A 19002-nucleotide genomic window follows, 5' to 3' on the forward strand; every position below is an offset into this window, starting at 1 on the left:
CTTTTTTTGAACTTTAACAATTAAATAACATTTGAAACAATGTTTGTAATTAAACCTTCACTTTTTGAAGGCGCTAGAACAGGCAGCTTACCGTTTCTATGGTTACGTTCCGGCGAACCAAACTGCCTTTCGTGAGTCTCGCATTTCGCAGGTACTAAGATGTTTGGAAATGTCGAAACATATGTAAAAAAAAAAAGAATTGTGAGAGGTTCATAATCATCACTCTGGCTAATGACAATTGATGTCATAAATTCCTGGCAAGTCTTTCAGCAGCATGCGCTCATCGCTGAGTGGTGCTCTAACTACGAGTTGTGTAGTTCTAGTTCTAAGGTCATGTGACCGCTCTATTGTAAAACCTCATGAGAAAACAGTTCACATCAAGAGCGACGCCAGACAGTAGTCGGGAAACACTACCTCTGAAAATGGGACTAAGGGACGAACTTCTCAAGGCAATATGGCATGCATTCACAGCCCTGGATGTGGATAAAAGTGGGAAAGTGTCTAAGTCACAGTTAAAGGTTTGTTTTTGCCTTTGAATTAACGGTCTTGTTCTTTTAAGTTTGGGCACTGGAGTGTAACAGTTGTTTCAATGGTTCAGTGCGGGAAATTCTTAGTGTTTAAGGACGCGTGAATCATAGACACTGACTGTAAATGTAACAATGTTTCATGTGACGTTTTCTTTAGAATTTCAATCTCTAGTTTGTTTCAAAACTTCACAACGTTATAAAGTAGCCTACTCTTGGACAGAGAGTGCTATTTCTGAGGTCTGACTTTAACTGCTGTGTGTTACAGATGAGGTATTAGATAATATACAAATGCAGCCTGACAATTTAAACACTTTTAGTTATTTTCTAATCGCTCCCAAAACGTTGACTTTGTTACAGACCTCTAAAAACATTTAAAAACATTCAGATGAAATGGAAGAGTTATGAAAATTAATTAAGGTAATTATATCAACATTTTGTCCAACACATTAAAAGGTTCTCCCAAAAATACACAACATGAGTGCTACTATGAACTAGGCTAAAAAAAAACTCTATGCCTACTTCATAAGTCTTTAAGCACTGATTTAGATAACTATTATTGAATATGAATTTCCATTATTGAATTCTTATTGGATATGTTTTGGTGTTAATCTCAGTGGTGCCTTGCAGGTGCTTTCCCATAACCTCTGCACAGTGATGAAGATCCCTCATGATCCTGTAGCTCTAGAGGAACACTTTAGAGATGATGATGAAGGTCCTGTTTCCAATCAGGGATACATGCCCTACCTGAACAGATTCATTCTGGACAAGGTAAGCACTTCTTTCATTGTCCAAAGTTTTGAGGATTGTGGGCCATCACTGAGTGGAAAAATTAGTCCTGAGTGGACATTTTAGATCTTAGTTTTTCTCTAGATAAAATATACGTTGATTGTACTGACAAATAATGCTTTTGAGGGCCATTCTTATTCCAAACAGCATACGGTTTTTCATGCTGAGCCATGCACTTTATCATAAATGCTGTAATTCTTTTATGGATGTTCATTTTCTTATGTGAAAATTTGTCATCTTCATGACACACTTTTTGGTTAAATTTGACTAAAACAACTAGTGCATTTACATCTCTTTAAAGTAAATGTTAGATTAAATAATGAAAGGCATCCAAGCATGATAATTTGTGTTTCATTTTGCAAGAGAAATGATGGTGAAAGTAACATGGAAGAATTGCTGTCATTGTAATTTCTCATTTTCTTGTGTAAAAGGAAACAGAAGGAGGGAAGAGATTTCTCAATGCACCACAAAGCAGTTAAATTCTGGTGTTTAGGCAATATTTGTTGTTGAAAAAGGTATCATAAGCAACACTGAATTTGAATGCCTAAAATTCCTAGAGTGGAAAGGCAAATTATACCCTTTGCCTATTTTATGTTTGTCTGAGGTTTAACAAACTTTGGGGCATTTACATCACTAGCCACGTATTGTCAGCTTTTTCTGGTCACACTTCTGCCTCTAATTGTATAGTTGTGTGGCTGACCAAATACTCACTCCACCCTGCTGCAAAGAGACCCGCCTTTCCCCTTTCCCCCGCGTTCCATTCTGATTCTCAGCCAAGTAATTTAACTTGTGGTCAGTGGGAGAAAACAAGTTACAGTGCTTCACTTTTACACTCATACATTCACACACTACACACACAGTCATGGCCGTCTGTCAGTACACAAACAGCTTAGTCACACATCTTAATTCTCATTGCAAGACTATGTATGATTGTGTGATTATTTTTTTATTTTTTTTGTGTGGGTAAATTATGCCCCACATCTTTCATAGCCTTTCAGCTCTTTTGATTCCAGAAATGCATTGTCTGTAAAATGCTCTGATGTCAAATGAGGAACAAAAGAGCGCAAACCAACACAAGACCAAAATAGATTGACGCTATATCAAAATGGTCTAGCGCTGTGTGACCCACTTCTTCTAATACGTGGTTGTGCTCCTGTATAACATGCTGTGGCCACAATATCAAAATGTTTTTGTTGCTCAGCTATGTTTTACTTGAGATGATAGTTAGATGATGCTCAAATGACAGGAAACATATGCTACCTTTCAAAAGTTTGGGATTTAGTAATATTAATGAATAAAAAGTAATACTTTAAATTGATTTTAAAAAGTGACAGTCAAGATTGTTACAAATAAATGCTTTTGAACTTTCTTATTCACAAAAAATATTAAGCAGAACAACTTTTAATATTAAAATAGACCACAGCCATTTTAAATCCTTATGTTTTACAATATAATGTTTTATTATTATTATTATTATTACTGTAATTATGAAATGCAGCCTTGGAGATCCACTAAAGTGTATAATTGACCATTGATTTTCTACATGTGCTAGTTTAATGTATTTTAGATTACTCTGTCTTTCACCTCACATAATAAAACACTTTGAAGTAAAATGAATACTTTATGCCCATTCCAGTAGCTGTTTAAAGTGAGATAATGTACGTGCAATTGGTTTTTATTCCTTACTTCTTTGTTATATTAAAGTTGTTGACCATAGTTGTTGAAGTTTTTTTGTGAACTTCTAGATTACAATATTCAGTTTGTGACATTATTACAGGTCAAATATACTTCTATAGTTAGAAATATTCACTCAAAGAACTGATTGCAGTGACTAGTTTTCAGCTGTAGCTGTCTTGCTCATCCCAAACACTTTATACAGTCAGAGAAACCATAAAGCAGTTATTCACAGGCGTGATCAAGTCTATTTATGAATGTGATGGAGCCCAAGCTCCACTGAATACAAATGAACAGCTTCATCTGGAGAAGAACAGAGGCTCCACTGGCCTCTCAGGTCTCCACAAGGCCCCTATTGTGAGGCTCCCGGAGAAAGCAGGGGCACGATGGGAGGTGTGCGTGTAAGCGAGGGATTAAATCTGGCACATATATTAGTAAAGAGGAGCTGCCATTTCAAAACAAACAGACTTACACCACTGCAACTGAAACGGCGCTTGAGTTTACAGTGGATTACAGTGGCACGGTGTTTAATGGGAGTTGTCTGGTCTCTTTTGTTGCAAACATTACTCCACAAGGACTCGAGTCTAAATAGTGTAGGGCTATAATAGGTCAGCAGTTCAGCATCTTCTTGTCGTTTGGTTTTAATGTATGAATTCATAATTAGATCTTAATTTAGACATGATAAGAAGTCCAGCAGGTCAACTGTAGTCTCAAGTTGTGTAATTTGTATATTTGCTGGGCTTATTTTTTTATCCATTCTGCTGAAGGGATTGAAATGAGATTTTTTTTTTTTTTTCTTCCTTTGGAGCTGAAAAGATAATCAATTTACACAAAATATTTAAAAAAACAAACATGCAACATTTGCGAACAACAGCTGTTAAAATGTTGTAGATATTTGTTGAGCTGTTATTGCGCTGCTGACCTGGGGTTTCCCAAAGCCAACTATGGTCTCAAGTTACGTCGTTACCAATAGAGTTTAATGGAACCTGCAACCAAAGTTGGCTAACGCACCCCAGGTTATTTCTTTTCAATTATTCGTATTTTATCTTTTCTTATTATTTGTCAATAATGTATATAGGTCTTATTTATATGTTGTAGGTTTATATTGAATAATGACTGTAATATGTTCCAGAGTAGACTTTCATTAGCTTTTGTCAGACTTGTGTTCAATACACATTTAGTACTTTATAATTAGAATTTTGCCCTATCATTTAAAGGCATAACTACTTTTGTTTAATTAGGGTTGTCAGTTTTTTTTAGGACATGACGTCACCGTTTTTACAAATTCGCGTTTTTGCAGTTTACATGTCACGGAGACAATAGAGTGGTGCAGGTATGACGTCAGAACCTGGACGTCTAATTCGCCGCTGGTTCCTTCGAGGTTTTCCTCTGGGGTTTTATAATGGGGTTTTTGGTGTTTTTTTTTGTTTTTTTTGTAAAATAAAGCCGTGTTGTAAACATAACTTGACCTTACTTTGACATTGTGTTCTACAGCATAAATTACACACACATAGCGAAAACACACATTTTGAAGCAGTTATGTTCATTTTTAAAAAAAACATACATTTCAAGTAAGTAACTGAGAGTAACTGACAGCTTGGGTTGTGAGTGTGTTCAGTGTGCATTGTAGGATAAAACTTCAAGTCAAGTCAAGTCACCTTTAATGATATAGCACTTTATACAATACAGATGGTTTCAAAGCAGCTTAACCGTCATAACAGGAAAATTATTAATGTCTGTGCGAGGGCCTGTCTGGTTCTTGTGGTCTCTGCTGAGGATCTGTGACGATGGCTATCATTTTGACGAGGCCTTCACAGGGGATTTTCTTGTAGACCCGGTCTCTGCTGACATTCAGGGGTGTGTTTTGGTTGTGTCTAATTGCAGGTCCACCATCTGATCTGGATTTCAACCAGATCAGACTGACTATGGTAACCTTGGGATAAGGATGAGACATACAGACTAATATTAGCGTAGATGCCATTCTTCTTACGATGTAACAAGTACGGGTGTAATAGGAAGTGTTCCCTGTTCCGGTTTACCTAATTTATGCAGCCTAACAATAATTTAACTGATTTGAATAATATAAATTGATCATGTGTTGTAAGCCATGATAAAGAGATGTGTTTTTAGTTTAGATTTACACTGACAGAGTGTGTCTGCTTCCTGACCAAGACTAGGAAGACTATTCCAGAGTTTGGGTGCTAAATAGGAAAAGGATCTACCAGTTTATTTTGATATTCTAGGTATTATCAACTTGCCAGAATTTTTAGATCGCAGTGGATGTGAAGGACTATAATGCATTAAGAGCTTGCTCAAGTACTGAGCTAAACCATTCAGTGCTTTGTAAGTAATTAGCAAGATTTTAAAATGTATGAGATGTGTTATAGGGAGCCAGTGATGTGTTGACACAACTTGGGTAGTGTGGTCATACTTCCTGGTTCTAGTAAGAACTCTAGCTTTTTTTAAGCGTGCAGTGCAACCACCCAGTAGAGCTTTACAATAATCTAGCCATGAACGCATGAACTAACTGTTCCGCATTTGTTATTGAGAGCATTTGTCTTTATTTAGATATGAAGGAACCAGCGGTGAATTAGAATGAAGGGTTCTGACATCATACTTGTACCACTCTATAACAGCATTGTTTTCAAAAACTTGCACTTTGTAACACATTTTCAAAAGTTTGTGTTTTCAGGCCCCCAAAATGCTGTCGTCATGTAAATGAATGGCCAAAACGCATACAATGGTTTTTAGTTTTTAGTTGAAAACGCTGTCGTGTTAACGGCCCAAAGCTTGCTTTGCTAAAATGTTTTGCAGTTTTCCCAACTGAATGTTTCAGATGCACTATTCAGATGGGCACTGGTTGCAAACTGTGCCCAGAATTCTCCAAAAGTATCCATGGGAACTCTAGTTAAGTACTGAGGGGAAAACATGTTTTATTTGCAGTGTTGTGTGTGCTTTGAATAGGTTTCAGGCCTTCTTTGCACTTGTAAACCAGATTCAGGACATTTTGTTCATTCTGATCTGTACATCAAATCTGCTTAGAGTTGAACCTATCTAACACTTTATTCTGCCCATTATTTTTTTGCATTTTCAGTTCCATAAGGTCTCATGAGGACTTTTTTCCCCCTGCAGGTCCAGGACAACTTTGACCGAATTGATTTTAACAGGATGTGTTGGACACTGTGTGCCAGAAAAAATCTAAACAGAAACCACCTTCTTATCTCAGATGATGATGCATTTAAGATCTGGTGCATTTTCAACTTCCTGTCTGAGGATAAATATCCGTTGGTCATGGTCGCTGAGGAGGTGAGAATGATAATTATATTTTTGCTAAATTCTGAAACAAAATTGTCTAAAAACAGGGTTTCCACACCTTTTGACCAATTATTTTCATATGTCATTTGTGATCACTGGAGGAAGATTTTTATAAATAATTATTTACTTTCACACAAAGACCAGTTGCTTTCTGACAAAATATTTTAGAGCTTAATAACAATTTGTATTCAACAATTTTAACAATTCAAATATTTTATTAATTTTCCGGACTTTTCCAGGCATTCAAATCATAATTCCCCAATATTCCCGAATGTTGGGAAAATACAGTATACAGTTTATTCTCTGGTACTTCTGTTTTATAAACTTCTGTTCTCCCATTCTGGTTATGATTGTGATCAGTCTGAAAGAAGGAAGTTGTCAGCATGTCACTGTGATATTTTAATAGAGAGGGAACTATCAGTATTATTATACCTTTCTTAGTCATATAAATGCAATTACATATAAATGCCAAAGAAAACTCAAACTTCATCATCTTAATCACACATCTTACTAAAAAACATGCATTTGTTTTAGGCCCACAAAAGTACCTTTCCGTTTCTACATATTTCATTGAAGTATTAAAAAAAGTTTTGATATAATTATGTGTTTGTTCTCAGATAGAGTACTTCCTTCGTAAGCTAACGGATACCATGGGTGGCAGCTGGATCGAAGAAAAATTTGAAGAGTACAAGCTCCAGCTGAGCAGCAAGCACCAGTGTCTGATCGTGTGGGAGATGATCGAGTTGGTGGGTATGGGTCACTTCAGTAAGGGCATGGACCGCCAGACCCTCTCCATGGGCATTAATGAAGTGTTCCAGGAACTTATTCTGGATGTGCTCAAACAGGTAAGAAGGAGCATGGCTCCAGTATAATATAAACTGTATATCAACATACATAAACATACATACAGGGTCCAAAATTTACCTTTTGCGATAATTTCCATTGGCCTTAGAATTGAGAAAATCTGCTGGCCATAAATATTTCTAATTGGCTATGAAAATGGTATTATTTGGCTAATTTTTCCTTTCATATTTTTGACAAAAATGTTGCGTCACCCGCAGCAAATGAGATTAGGGTTCATCTTTCAGGGAACTGGCACCTGTCACATGGAGTTATGGAGAAAAACATTTTAAATAAAATTTTCACTGAGGTAAAAGTTGTTAGGAGACAAGTTTCTTTAGTAAATGGTTTGTTTTGCATCATGTCATCATTCGATCATGTATTATATATTTTAATTTGATATATAATGCCATCTTTCCTAATAAAGTTACCAGTCAATTTCCGTCTTGTTTGGCATTTGGCAGGTGTTAATTTTGGACCCAAAATAATTTAATTATTATATTATAGACAGTTGTGCTCATACCTTTTGAAGGATCTGTTTGATGTACAAATCAAATACATTTTTATCCAGACATCAATAGCTGTATTACTATCAGTGAGACTGACCTTCATTCATAAAAAAGATACCACTAAACAAGTATTTGAAATATACTGTATGTTGTTTCTACATTACTTAGGAAATTAACTGTGAAATTATTACATTATAAAATAAATAAACTAGATATAAACCTACAAAAATGTATGTGTTTTTAATCACGATTAATCACAATTTTTTTTTATTTCTATTTATTCGTTTTTTCTTTTTTAATCTTGTCTTTACTGTCACTTTTGATCAATTTAATGCATCATTTTGAATGATAGTCTATATCCATTATTTAAGCATTTTTTTTATTTATTAACTATAGTTAAAATCTTGCTCAGAAAGTAAACTATGAGCAGTAAGTATGTTAATTTGCTATGCAAAAATGGAAAATCTGGTTTGATTTAATCAGTGTTTCATTGTGGCGGCTGTTGCCAAACCTGTTACAATTCAATTTCCTCATGGTTAAGAATGTAAGTCATACCTGGAATGTTAATGCCTTAACAGAGTGTAGCCTGCAATATGACTGTTAATAATGACCGTTAGTATATTGACGTCTGGCTATCAGCCATTAAATCAGTTGCCTGTGTTTGATGTCTGTGTGTTTTGTAGATCTGAGGCCAGTGTGAACAAAGCACACTAGCATCACTGTTGTTTTCTGCTATGACTGTGAATGAGAGAGAGATTGGTGCCAAGGCCAGCTGTGTAGACACAGTCAGGAAAAGATACAGATTAACTAAGTCATAGGAAACTGATTCTTAAACAGGACGCAATACTTACATGGCTTGAAATGTGCGTTCAGTGTTAAAGACACCTTAGAAAAAAAGAGCATGTGAGTCAGCATGGGTATCCAGACTTTTTGGTCCATTTAGCACTTGTAGCAGTGATACAGAGTGACTCATAGATAATTTGAGGAGCAGGACTCACTGTTGTTTCCAGTGTTTGGCTCCACCAGCAGGGAACAGTCAACTGAACTGCAATGTGACCTGTTCCTTTGACCTGTTACAGGGTTACATGATGAAAAAGGGCCACAAAAGGAAGAACTGGACCGAGCGGTGGTTCCTGTTGAAACCCAGTGTAATTTCATACTATGCCAGTGAAGATCTTACAGAGAAGAAAGGAGACATACTACTAGATGGAAACTGTTGTGTTGAGGCAAGAATGTTTTTCTGCAATGATTTATTGTAAACATGATCTCAGCTTGGCTTTTACTGTAAGTGAAATCTGTCTGCAATTGTTATGGTGACATCATTCTCATAGCTGCATTTCCTTTTCCTCTTCTTGTGATGGCCTCATGCATTCCTCTGCAGTCCTTACCCGATAAGGAGGGCAAAAAGTGCCTTTTCTACGTTAAGTGCTCTGACAAAAGCTTTGAAATCAGCGCCTCTGATAAGAAGAAAAAACAAGAGTGGATTCAAGGTGAGATAGGAAACATCCAATCAAAAGTTTGATCACATTGGGTGATTCATTAATAATTGCGTGGATTATTTCGTATTTGTGCGCACAGGAGAACGTCTCACTGCCTAATTCACAACACGTTCGTACACATTTTAATCTGTTCTTAACATCGTTCTGATGTTATTGAATTTGGAGTGTTCTAAATGAGCAACAGTGTGCCTGAGGTAGGTCATTTACATAAAACACATCCAAACCATCTCCATATAAGGGCTTTCCACACACCCTTTCCTTACAGCTTCTCGTCACTCTCGTCAAACTTGCCGCTGTTTGCAGATGCGCTATTGCCTGTTCCTCGAGCAATGCCAAGTGTGCCATTCTCACCAGTTCACAAAATAAATACCTTTTAGACCCAGATTACAAACCTCTCATGGGCCAGCTGTACATACACATATCTGCGTTATTCAGAGAAACCTCGCATCTGAAGCTATAACGCAGCTTTTCTTACTCTTTAACTGTATATGATGGGAATGTATTTAAGATGAAATTAAATTGTATTATTATATAATTTTATAAATGGATTTTATAATACAATTAATGCAACATACTTCAATATAATAGTTGTGTTAGGATGAAATATAACTTATAGGCTGATTTGGTGCTCAAAAAACGTTTGTTATCATTATCAATGTTGAAAACAGTTGTGCTGCTTAATAGTTTTGTGAAAACGTTTCGCGATTCTTTGAATAGAAAGTTTAAAAGAACAGCATTTATTTGAAACCGAAATCTTGTGTAGTGGTACAGTAGTTTGGAATACTTTACTATTATTATAAAATGTGGTAAATACTCTAATAAAGAATGAGTAGGTCTGAGAAAAGTGTACTGGAGCGCATACTGTTTATATTGTTTCATTATCCTTTATTGTTATTCACCATTGTCAGGTTGGTACTTGGTATATTACATTATCGTGAGAGTTAACTTCATTTCTATCATTTATGCCCACTCAGCTATTCAGACTTGTATCACACTCCTGAAGGTCGGACGTCCGGCTCCACACCACGAGGCACGGCAGAAACGGCGAGAGTTACGACAGAAACAACAGGCTGAGCAGGAAGAACTGGAGCTGAGGATGAGAGAGCTGCAGACGGCCAATGAGAACAAACAGAGAGAGCTGGAGGCCATGAGGAAGGTCTGTAATGTTCTACAACAGCTGCTGAGTTTCTAGCAACTCACAAACAAATGTCTCTCAGACCTTTTACTGGAAATTGCATGTTTTGTTCCTTCTACATTTTAAATTTCATTTATATTTGATTTTGTTACTTCGTGATTAAAAAAAAACAATCCTTGCAAAAAGTCACCATCTTTGGAAAAATTTGACTACAACTTTGGGACTTGTAGAAAAACCTGTATTTAGTCATGCATGGAATGGCAAAAACAATTAGCATTTAAAAAATGAAAAGATAAAGTGTTGTAGGTATTGTGAACAAAACTACAAACATACTGCACTGCAGTTTAATGTGTGAAACAGGAACTTTGTCTTTTTCCACACTGACCATTCATGTTTCCTCAGGAACCCACGGTGGTTCTTTGTGAACTCTCTCTCTGCTATTCATGAATTTTGATGTCACTGAAACCCGTTTCTTTGATTTCAAGTACCACCTTCCCTATTCAGGCCCTCTACAGAAACTTTCAGCAGAAGTTGTTTCATCATAAACAGCCTGTACTGAAAGCTGAAATCAGATTAGCTCGAGTGTGTGGTTTCACACCCTATAGAGAGATGTGGATTGAGCAAAGAAGTGAGTTTAGTATGTATGTGTGGGAGTTGGGGGTTGGGAGTTTGGAGAAATAGTGTTTTCTCATTTAACCCCTCTTAACCTTCTTTCATCTCAATTCTCGTTATCCTAATTATCTTTTCTGCTTGAGTGATTTAATATTGTTAAATCAGGGTTTAGCCAGACTTATCCCCAATGGGTTTTGTCATCAGCAAGTGGATTTAAATCTGTAAGATAAGCATGACCATGAACAGATTTAGCACATCGACTAATCAACCAAGACTGAGATTTTAATGTTGAGTAATGTGCAGTAAAGGAATTTCTCTTTCGTTTGTCTGCGTTTATAGACTTTAAGCAATACTAAATTAATCTTTTGGCATACAAATATAAAGCAATAATTAAGACTTGATTCTTTGACTAGCTATACACAAGAACCACTATAAACATCTAAACATTTTTAAACTGTTTAAATGTGTTTTGTGAATAGAACTGTTTAAATAGAAATTATTCGATATTAATTATTGGTTTACTTAGTCTATAAACACAGACAAATTTAAATTTAAACAGTGTTTTATGTATTTATTCATTTGCCTGCATGCTTTCAGTTTAAGCATTTAATGTTGAAAAATTAAAGTTCTGTCATCATTTACTCACCCTCAAGTTGTTCCAAACCTGTATGAATTTTTTTCTTCTGCTGAACACAAAAGAAGATATTTTGAAGAATATGGGTTACCTAACAGTTGATAGACCCCATCGACGTCCATAGTATGTAAAAAAAAATAATACTATGGAAGTCAATTGGGTCCACCGACATTCTTCAAAATACTTTCTTTTGTGTTCAGCAGAAGAAAAACTAACAGCTGATTACAGTGTATTACACGCAACACAATATTCTCTGATAGAAAACCAGTGGCACAGTAAATACAGTGTTAACTGGGAACAATCATTTAATTTACGGTGATGACAAGTTCTCATTGTCTGGTCCAGTTGTGTCTGAACTGTTGTCTGAATGGAGAACAGTCCAGCATTGATGTGTCAGTGCCTCTCCCCCTGTCCTCTAATACATGGCAGGACAATAGGGGCCTGGGGAGAGAGCTAGAGAGGGCCGTTCCAAACCCTGAGGAGTTCATACTGGAACAATACCTGCCCTGTCACTCAGCACGGCCACCTGGGATCTCACACTGACCTGCCATCTGACCACAACCATATAGACAGTGATTAAGGGGTGAGACTGTGGTCAGCTGTGTAAATGGAGGATATTGTTGCTGTTTATATTTAACTAGAAATAAAAAGAATTCTATTCTGGCTTTTACAACATTGTGCATGTTATGGGCTTGGATGTGTCAGTTTTAGTGCTTCTGTGGTTTATTTGTGTTTGGTTTGCTGAAAGATCCTGCTATGCTTAAGTTTGCATATGATACACTTTCACTGGCCCTAATCCAGATGGTACTGCCCATCTCTGACCACTTGCATTCTGGGTAGTGGTATTATGATCCAATGAAGAGAAGTTACTTGTTTCCTCCTTTAATAGCCAACTCGTAAAATCCAGTTCAACACGTGTATCTGTTTTTTTTGTTTTTTTTACAAATTAAGTCTTTGTGTTGCACAGAAACTGGAGGAGGCCGCAGCCAATGCAACAGAAGAGGAACGCAGACGTCTGCAGACCCAGAACGAGCTGCAGGATCTCTACCGGGTGGAAATGGAGAAAGAAAAAATGGTACTTGTTCTCTCTGTATACCTGATTGGTGACTAATTTGGCTAACTTTCTATTGACATAGCACTCACTCTTCTATGGCTTTGATGTCATGCACCTGACCAATAGCAGTCTTTCCTTATTTGATTATTACAGGAAGTACACTGCAGCATATGTTCTGCTTTCTACTATTTTAACTGGAAATGTGGAAGCACAAAATTTGCACACAGTCACACATAAAAAAATTAAAAAAAATTCTCTACACTGATACTTTAGATTTTATGCCATTTTTTTAAAGGGAGAGTTCACCTAAAAATGAAGTTTGTCATCATTTGGTCATCATCATGTGGTTCCAAACCTGAATGACTTTACTTTCTTCTGTGGAAGTGGAACACAAAAGATATTTTGAAAAATGTTTTTGTCCATTGAAAGTCAATGGGGTCCGGTGTTGTTTCGACAATTAAAACATTCTTTGAAATATCTTCTTATGTGTTCTGAAGAAAAAAGGATTTTTTTATTTATAATTTTGTGTGTTTTAGGTGCGGCAGCAAATGGAGGAACAGGTGGCTCAAAAGTCCAGTGAGTTAGAGCAGTATCTGCAGCGCGTACGTGAGCTGGAGAGCATGTACCACCGCTTAGAAGAAGCACTAGAGGACGAAAGACAGGCCAGACAGGATGAGGAAACTGTCAGAAAACTACAGGCCAGGTATGTATAAAGTCAGGGCCGTTTCTGACCATTTCGGTGCCCTATTTCAGCAATATAGTTGAAGAAATACAGACAAAATAACATAAAATTAACTAGCCTATTTAAAATATTTGATAGGAGACTGATTTTCACATATGAACAGAACACTTTGTTACTGTACTTAAGTAAAGTGAGTCTGTCTCTTCCAAGCCTATTTATTTAGTTCCTCACTGTAGTTTATGTGAGAATAAGATCACAGTTGAGGCATGAATGTCATGTGGCACCTGGAATGGGGCAACCTAAGGGCCGTCCATTTCCTTGTAAGGTGGGAAGTTGAAGTAGCGTCACAAACACATGATGTCTGTTCAAGTCTGTAGTTCCTGTTCCCTGTCTCACCCCGCGAAAGCCATCTCTCTTCCTGTGTTTGTGCTGACCCATCGCAAGCTCATCACTTTACCCAAACACACACACAAACTGACACAAATGCACTATAACCCGTGTGAATTCCCCTCATTTACATGGCCGCACATCTTGGCTCACAAAGGCCATTCTGTTTAAAATATATACAATTCAATGTGTACATGCTTGCTTTATACAGTCTATTTTAGGTCACATGAGTTTATATACAGTAAAAATGTATCTTAAATTTACTTTACTTCACATTTGTAACCATATGTCAGTACTTTGCAGGGTTGTTATTTAACGTTATCTGCATTATATTCATCTGCAACATCAATGTGGACTTTTATAAACATCCATGTGGCCAAATTTTTAAATGCATTGTAAAGCAAACACATGAGGAGAGTTCTCCACATGAAAGATACACAACTGGCAGATCAACGTGCTACTTCTTTTCTCTCTAATACGGTAGGAAATGAAATTAAATGAAATGTGGAGGATTTTAACTGTTGATTGACAGGCCAGTTTAGTGACAGGATGCGTGTAACTATGCGACAGAGTCTGTTAAAAGACGCAATTTAATGACATGATAGTACGTCCCAAAGCTTGTCTACTCTTTGCTACACACTCAAAAGTATGTACTTTTTCTTCACAAAAAGAGTACATACTTTTAGGGCGTAGTATAAGTAGGCAAATTGGGACACAACAACCCTCTTACTTCAGCGATAAAAACAAAAAAGTCATTTTGCTCATGGTTGAATTGGATCATCAAAGATAAATATTTTTGGATCATCAAAGCAAAAGCATATTAGTATATTTGTGTCATTTATCATTTAATGATTGTAGGTATTCGGAGTTTGCATTTCACTGTTTTTGTTCATTTTAAGGAATACTCTGTTTTTGTGCAGGTCAGATGAGTAAATGCGTGCTCACATTTATTCTAGAACTTCATTAGCCATCATATTTACACACAACGCCTCTGCACTTACTCCCGATTTCTCTCAACATTGGGGACAGAAGAGGTGTCAGTCAATAAATGGGAAGGCACAGTAACTCAAATTACTTTTTTTAAAAATGAAATTTTTATATTATATATATATATAATTTTTTATTATTATTATTATTTTTTTTTTGTAAATTTAAAAGTGACAGTGTATGCGTTACCTTTACTGGTTATTTGAAAAAAAATATTCTGATTACGTAACTTGTAATGTGTTACCCCAACACTGCCAGTACCAGTATAAGAGTGAATTTGAATTTGAGTTATTTCATTAACACACTATGACAAATTGCTCATAATATACACTACCGTTCAAAAGTTTGGGGTCAGTAAGATTTTTTAATTTTTTTAAAAGAAGTATCTTCTGCTCACCAAGGCTGCATTTATTTGATAAAAAACAATGAAAAAAAAACAGTAATATTGTGAAATATTATGACAATTTAAAATGACTGTTTTCTATTTTAATATATTTTAAACTGTAATTTATTCCTGTGATCAAAGCTGAATTTTCAGCATCATTACTCCAGTCTTCAGTGTCACATGATCCTTCAGAAATCATTCTAATATGCTGATTTGATGCTCAAGAAACATTCATTATTATTATCAATGTTGAAAACAGTTGTGTACAATTTTTTTTCAAAATTCTTTGATGAATAGAAAGTTCAAAAGAACAGCATTTATTTAAAATAGAATATTTTCTAACATTATAAATGTCTTTACTGTAACTTTTGATCAGTTTAACTCATCCTTGATGAATAAAAGTATTGATTTATTTTATTTCTTTCCCCCCAAAATAAAATTACAATTCTTACTGACCCCAAACTTTTGAACGGTAGTGTTTAATGTTACAAAAGCTTTAGATTTCAGATAAATGCTGTTCTTTTGAACTTTCTATTCATCATAGCATCATGAAATAAAAATGTAAATAACTGTTTTCAACATTGATAATAATCATAAATGTTTCTTGAGCATCAAATCATCATATTAGAATGATTTCTGAAGGATCATGTGACACTGAAGACTGGAGTAATGATGCTGAAAATTCAGCTTTGATCACAGGAATAAATTACAGTTTAAAATATATTAAAATAGAAAACAGTCATTTTAAATTGTCATAATATTTCACAATATTACTGTTTTTTTTTATTGTTTTTTATCAAATAAATGCAGTCTTGGTGAGCAGAAGATACTTCTTTTAAAAACATTAAAAATCTTACTGACCCCAAACTTTTGAATGGTAGTGTATACTTTTTTGTGGCACAGCAGTAACGCAAGAGCTTACGACAAGGATTTACCGCTTCCTCCTGACACTTTTATAATAAAGATATAAATAGCTTGTAAATATAGTATAATATCGTAGCATTTGAAAATGATTTTTTTTTTTTAATGTGAGCATGTGCATCTCTGTCTGCTGCAGTCTGTTGGAGGAGGAGGCATCCAAGCGTGCAGAGCTGGAGCAGATACACCTGTATCAGCAGCAGACCATTTCTCAGACACAAGCAGAGAAGCAGGAGCTGGAACGAGAACGGGTGGCAAAGGAAAGCGCTTTGGAGTCTGCCATGCAGCAGCTGCAGCAGCTCGAGGCGGACAGACAGGAGGCTCTGGAGCAATATGAGGTAAGACACTAGAATAACAGCTGCAGGCTAATCATACGCAAGTTGTGATCGTTCTTGCTCTCAAAAATGTTCCTGTGTAGATTGCCATCTAGTGGCTGGATTGGTGCAATGTAACCACTCTTTTATAGTGCTACTTCTCATGGTGGGTTTGTATGTTTTTGTCTGAGCAGGAGGTGATGAAGAAACTAGCAGATGCTGCTAATAATACAAAAAGCTGGAAAGACAAGGTGACCCACCATGAGGGACTCATACGGCTCATTCAGCCAGGTGACCCATTTTTTAATTTAAGCACTTTTATTTAACATTTATTTACCAGCACCTGATCTTTTCACATACGACTATCATTTTTAGGTTAAGCCTTATTCACATCGAGACTACACATATTTTTGACAACAAAAGATAATAAAATGGTACAATGCATCTATATTAACCCCTTCACACCAATTATGTAATATACTGCGATGGACCATCATTTTTTGATTTATAACATTTCTATTATTATTATTATTATTATTACTAATTATAACAAATTCGCTATTATTATCGATGTAATTATTGTCTCTATTAATAATAATAATAATAATAATAATAATAATAAACAATAATAACGTTTATTTTTAAAAATAATATTAACGGTTTATTATTATTATTTACTGATCATCTAGTGCCATAAAAATGCAGTTGACCGTTTATGCTCTTTATGCTCATATTAATCTAATTTGTGAGTAACTTTAGATTAGTGTCTGCTGAATTAATTCATTTTCATATCTTATTTATCTTATTGTATGGGGGTTTTTTTTATGTTTTTTTTTTTTAGGTCCTAAGCACCCTCAGAAAATCACAAACTGGGGACCTGCAGCATTCACAGAGGCAGAACTGAGTCTGAGAGAAAAGGACTGGCAGGTCAAGAAAAACAGGCCTGCTACACCACAGTAGTGCCCTTGAAGTTTTGTTAGTTATACTGTGCTGTTAATACACCATTACTGTAGATAAAGTCACTAGTGAAGTATGTATGCTGCCTCTGTGGGGTTAGTCTCTGACCACACTAAACCTGTAGGCCACTTGACTTTATAGGGTTTAGCCTGGCTTCATCTGAAGAATCGTGTCTCACCATTGAAATCTATACTGTAACATTCCAGTGTCATTTGGCCCTCTGCTTTGAAGTGATTTTATACATTTTTGTATGATGTTCTACATCTTGTGAATGTGTTCATTTTGGTGCATTTCCACCAAAGTAATGGCAGATGTTTCTTCCCCGTAATTCATGGATTTTAAACCCTTTTTTTATTTTTATAAAAGTAAAAAAAAAAAAACAATTAAGTGAAAAACCTTTCTGACCAAGTAAATTTTTACAAAGTGCACTTATGCATACATTGCAGTCATCTCTAATTTAGTGTTTTTTTTTTTTAAATGTATTAAAAATGTTTATCATCTATCATGTAAAATGGACTAATGAAAAACATTCTGATAATTTATACTATACATAATACTTTTGCAAGAACAGTTCACATAACAGTTGTACCCATTCTCATTCAAGGAGACATGATTTTATTATTAACTGATTATTAACAAAACTCATTACCACAATTTATCTGTGTTTTTTGGGGATTTTTCAGTCAGTTACAATACAGTACCAAACTTGTGTTTGCCACAAACTAATGCCCAGATTTAAGTCCTGAGACTGTATTGTTTATCATTCAATAAAAAGGCATTATTTAATAGTTGTAAATTATTTATTTGCTGTGTTTTAGAACCTACTGCCTTGATACCGGAATAATTTTGTTCAGTGCATGAAATGTGAAAGGTTTTAATGGTAACCGTCCACGAGGGGTCGCTAGATTACTGTGTTTACAGCCCTGCTTGTAGAAATGGTTGGATATTGGATGTGAAGGAAACTTAAATTGGGTTGAAAAGGGACCTGGCTAATTGCTGAAATGTTTAAATACATATTGGACAAATTTGTTGGAGAATTTAAATTTGAGAACTCAAAAAAGCTTTTATGTCGGTATGTCACGAGTTGGCCTATATCATCTGTTTCAGTAATTGCTCCTGGCCGTAAATGTAGGTAAGGCAGATTCTGGGCCTTAGCGCTAGTTTATGATAGACCTTTTGTTTTATCTATATCTATATTTTGTTATATCACGCTTTATATTGTAATCGATGAACGCATCATACACACTTTTGGCAGAATTCCAACGTCCTTGCGTTATTCAGCCTGAGGGTGGCGCTCTAATGATGATTGACAGACTTCAGTAGGCTATACATGTACGAATGTCATCTTAGAATTGCCTTAATGTAGTATAAACTGCCTCCGTATGTTGTTTTAGAACATGGCAAGTAGTGTAGGAATTCCAGTGAGGAAAACAAAGTCATGTCTATTATCAGAACAAACATAAAACAAACACAACAGAACTACTGTATAGAGGCTATTCACATGAGCACGTTTAAACTAAAGGATTTAAACTTTCAATAATTTGATATGTTACTCCACATAGGAAGAACATACATGCCAACTAGTTACTGACCTGATGCTAGAGACACATTTCTGAAGCGGACTGATAATGTCTTGTTCTGGAGCGAGGTTTACGTGAGGTAACGTGAAAGTAAAGCGGGGCAGTCTGAAATCTGCCCCAATGCACGCTGCAGTTCCATATTTCACCACAGATTTACATAGGAAATTTGTGGGGCGCTGTAGAGCTTGGGAGGGCTCAGAGACCGGC

The 19002-nt window shown here is 35.8% G+C and overlaps 1 protein-coding gene across 1 annotated transcript; it reads left to right on the forward strand.

Moving 5' to 3' along the window:
* Positions 1-359: 359 nt before the first annotated feature.
* On the forward strand, positions 360-18001 carry swap70b (switching B cell complex subunit SWAP70b; the record flags this gene model as incomplete). Its single annotated transcript, XM_084125241.1, has 12 exons — positions 360-518; positions 1155-1295; positions 6120-6293; positions 6920-7147; positions 8731-8877; positions 9033-9141; positions 10125-10306; positions 12499-12606; positions 13122-13288; positions 16084-16282; positions 16453-16549; positions 17100-18001. The coding sequence occupies 12 exons, from the start codon at positions 360-362 to the stop codon at positions 17216-17218; spliced, it is 1830 nt and encodes a 609-aa protein (XP_083981367.1). The 3' UTR covers positions 17219-18001.
* Between the last annotated feature and the right edge of the window lie 1001 nt (positions 18002-19002).

The sequence above is a fragment of the Abramis brama genome (genome assembly GCF_963993115.1).
Source record: "Abramis brama genome assembly, chromosome: 9".
NCBI classification, from domain to species: Eukaryota; Metazoa; Chordata; class Actinopteri; order Cypriniformes; family Leuciscidae; genus Abramis; species Abramis brama.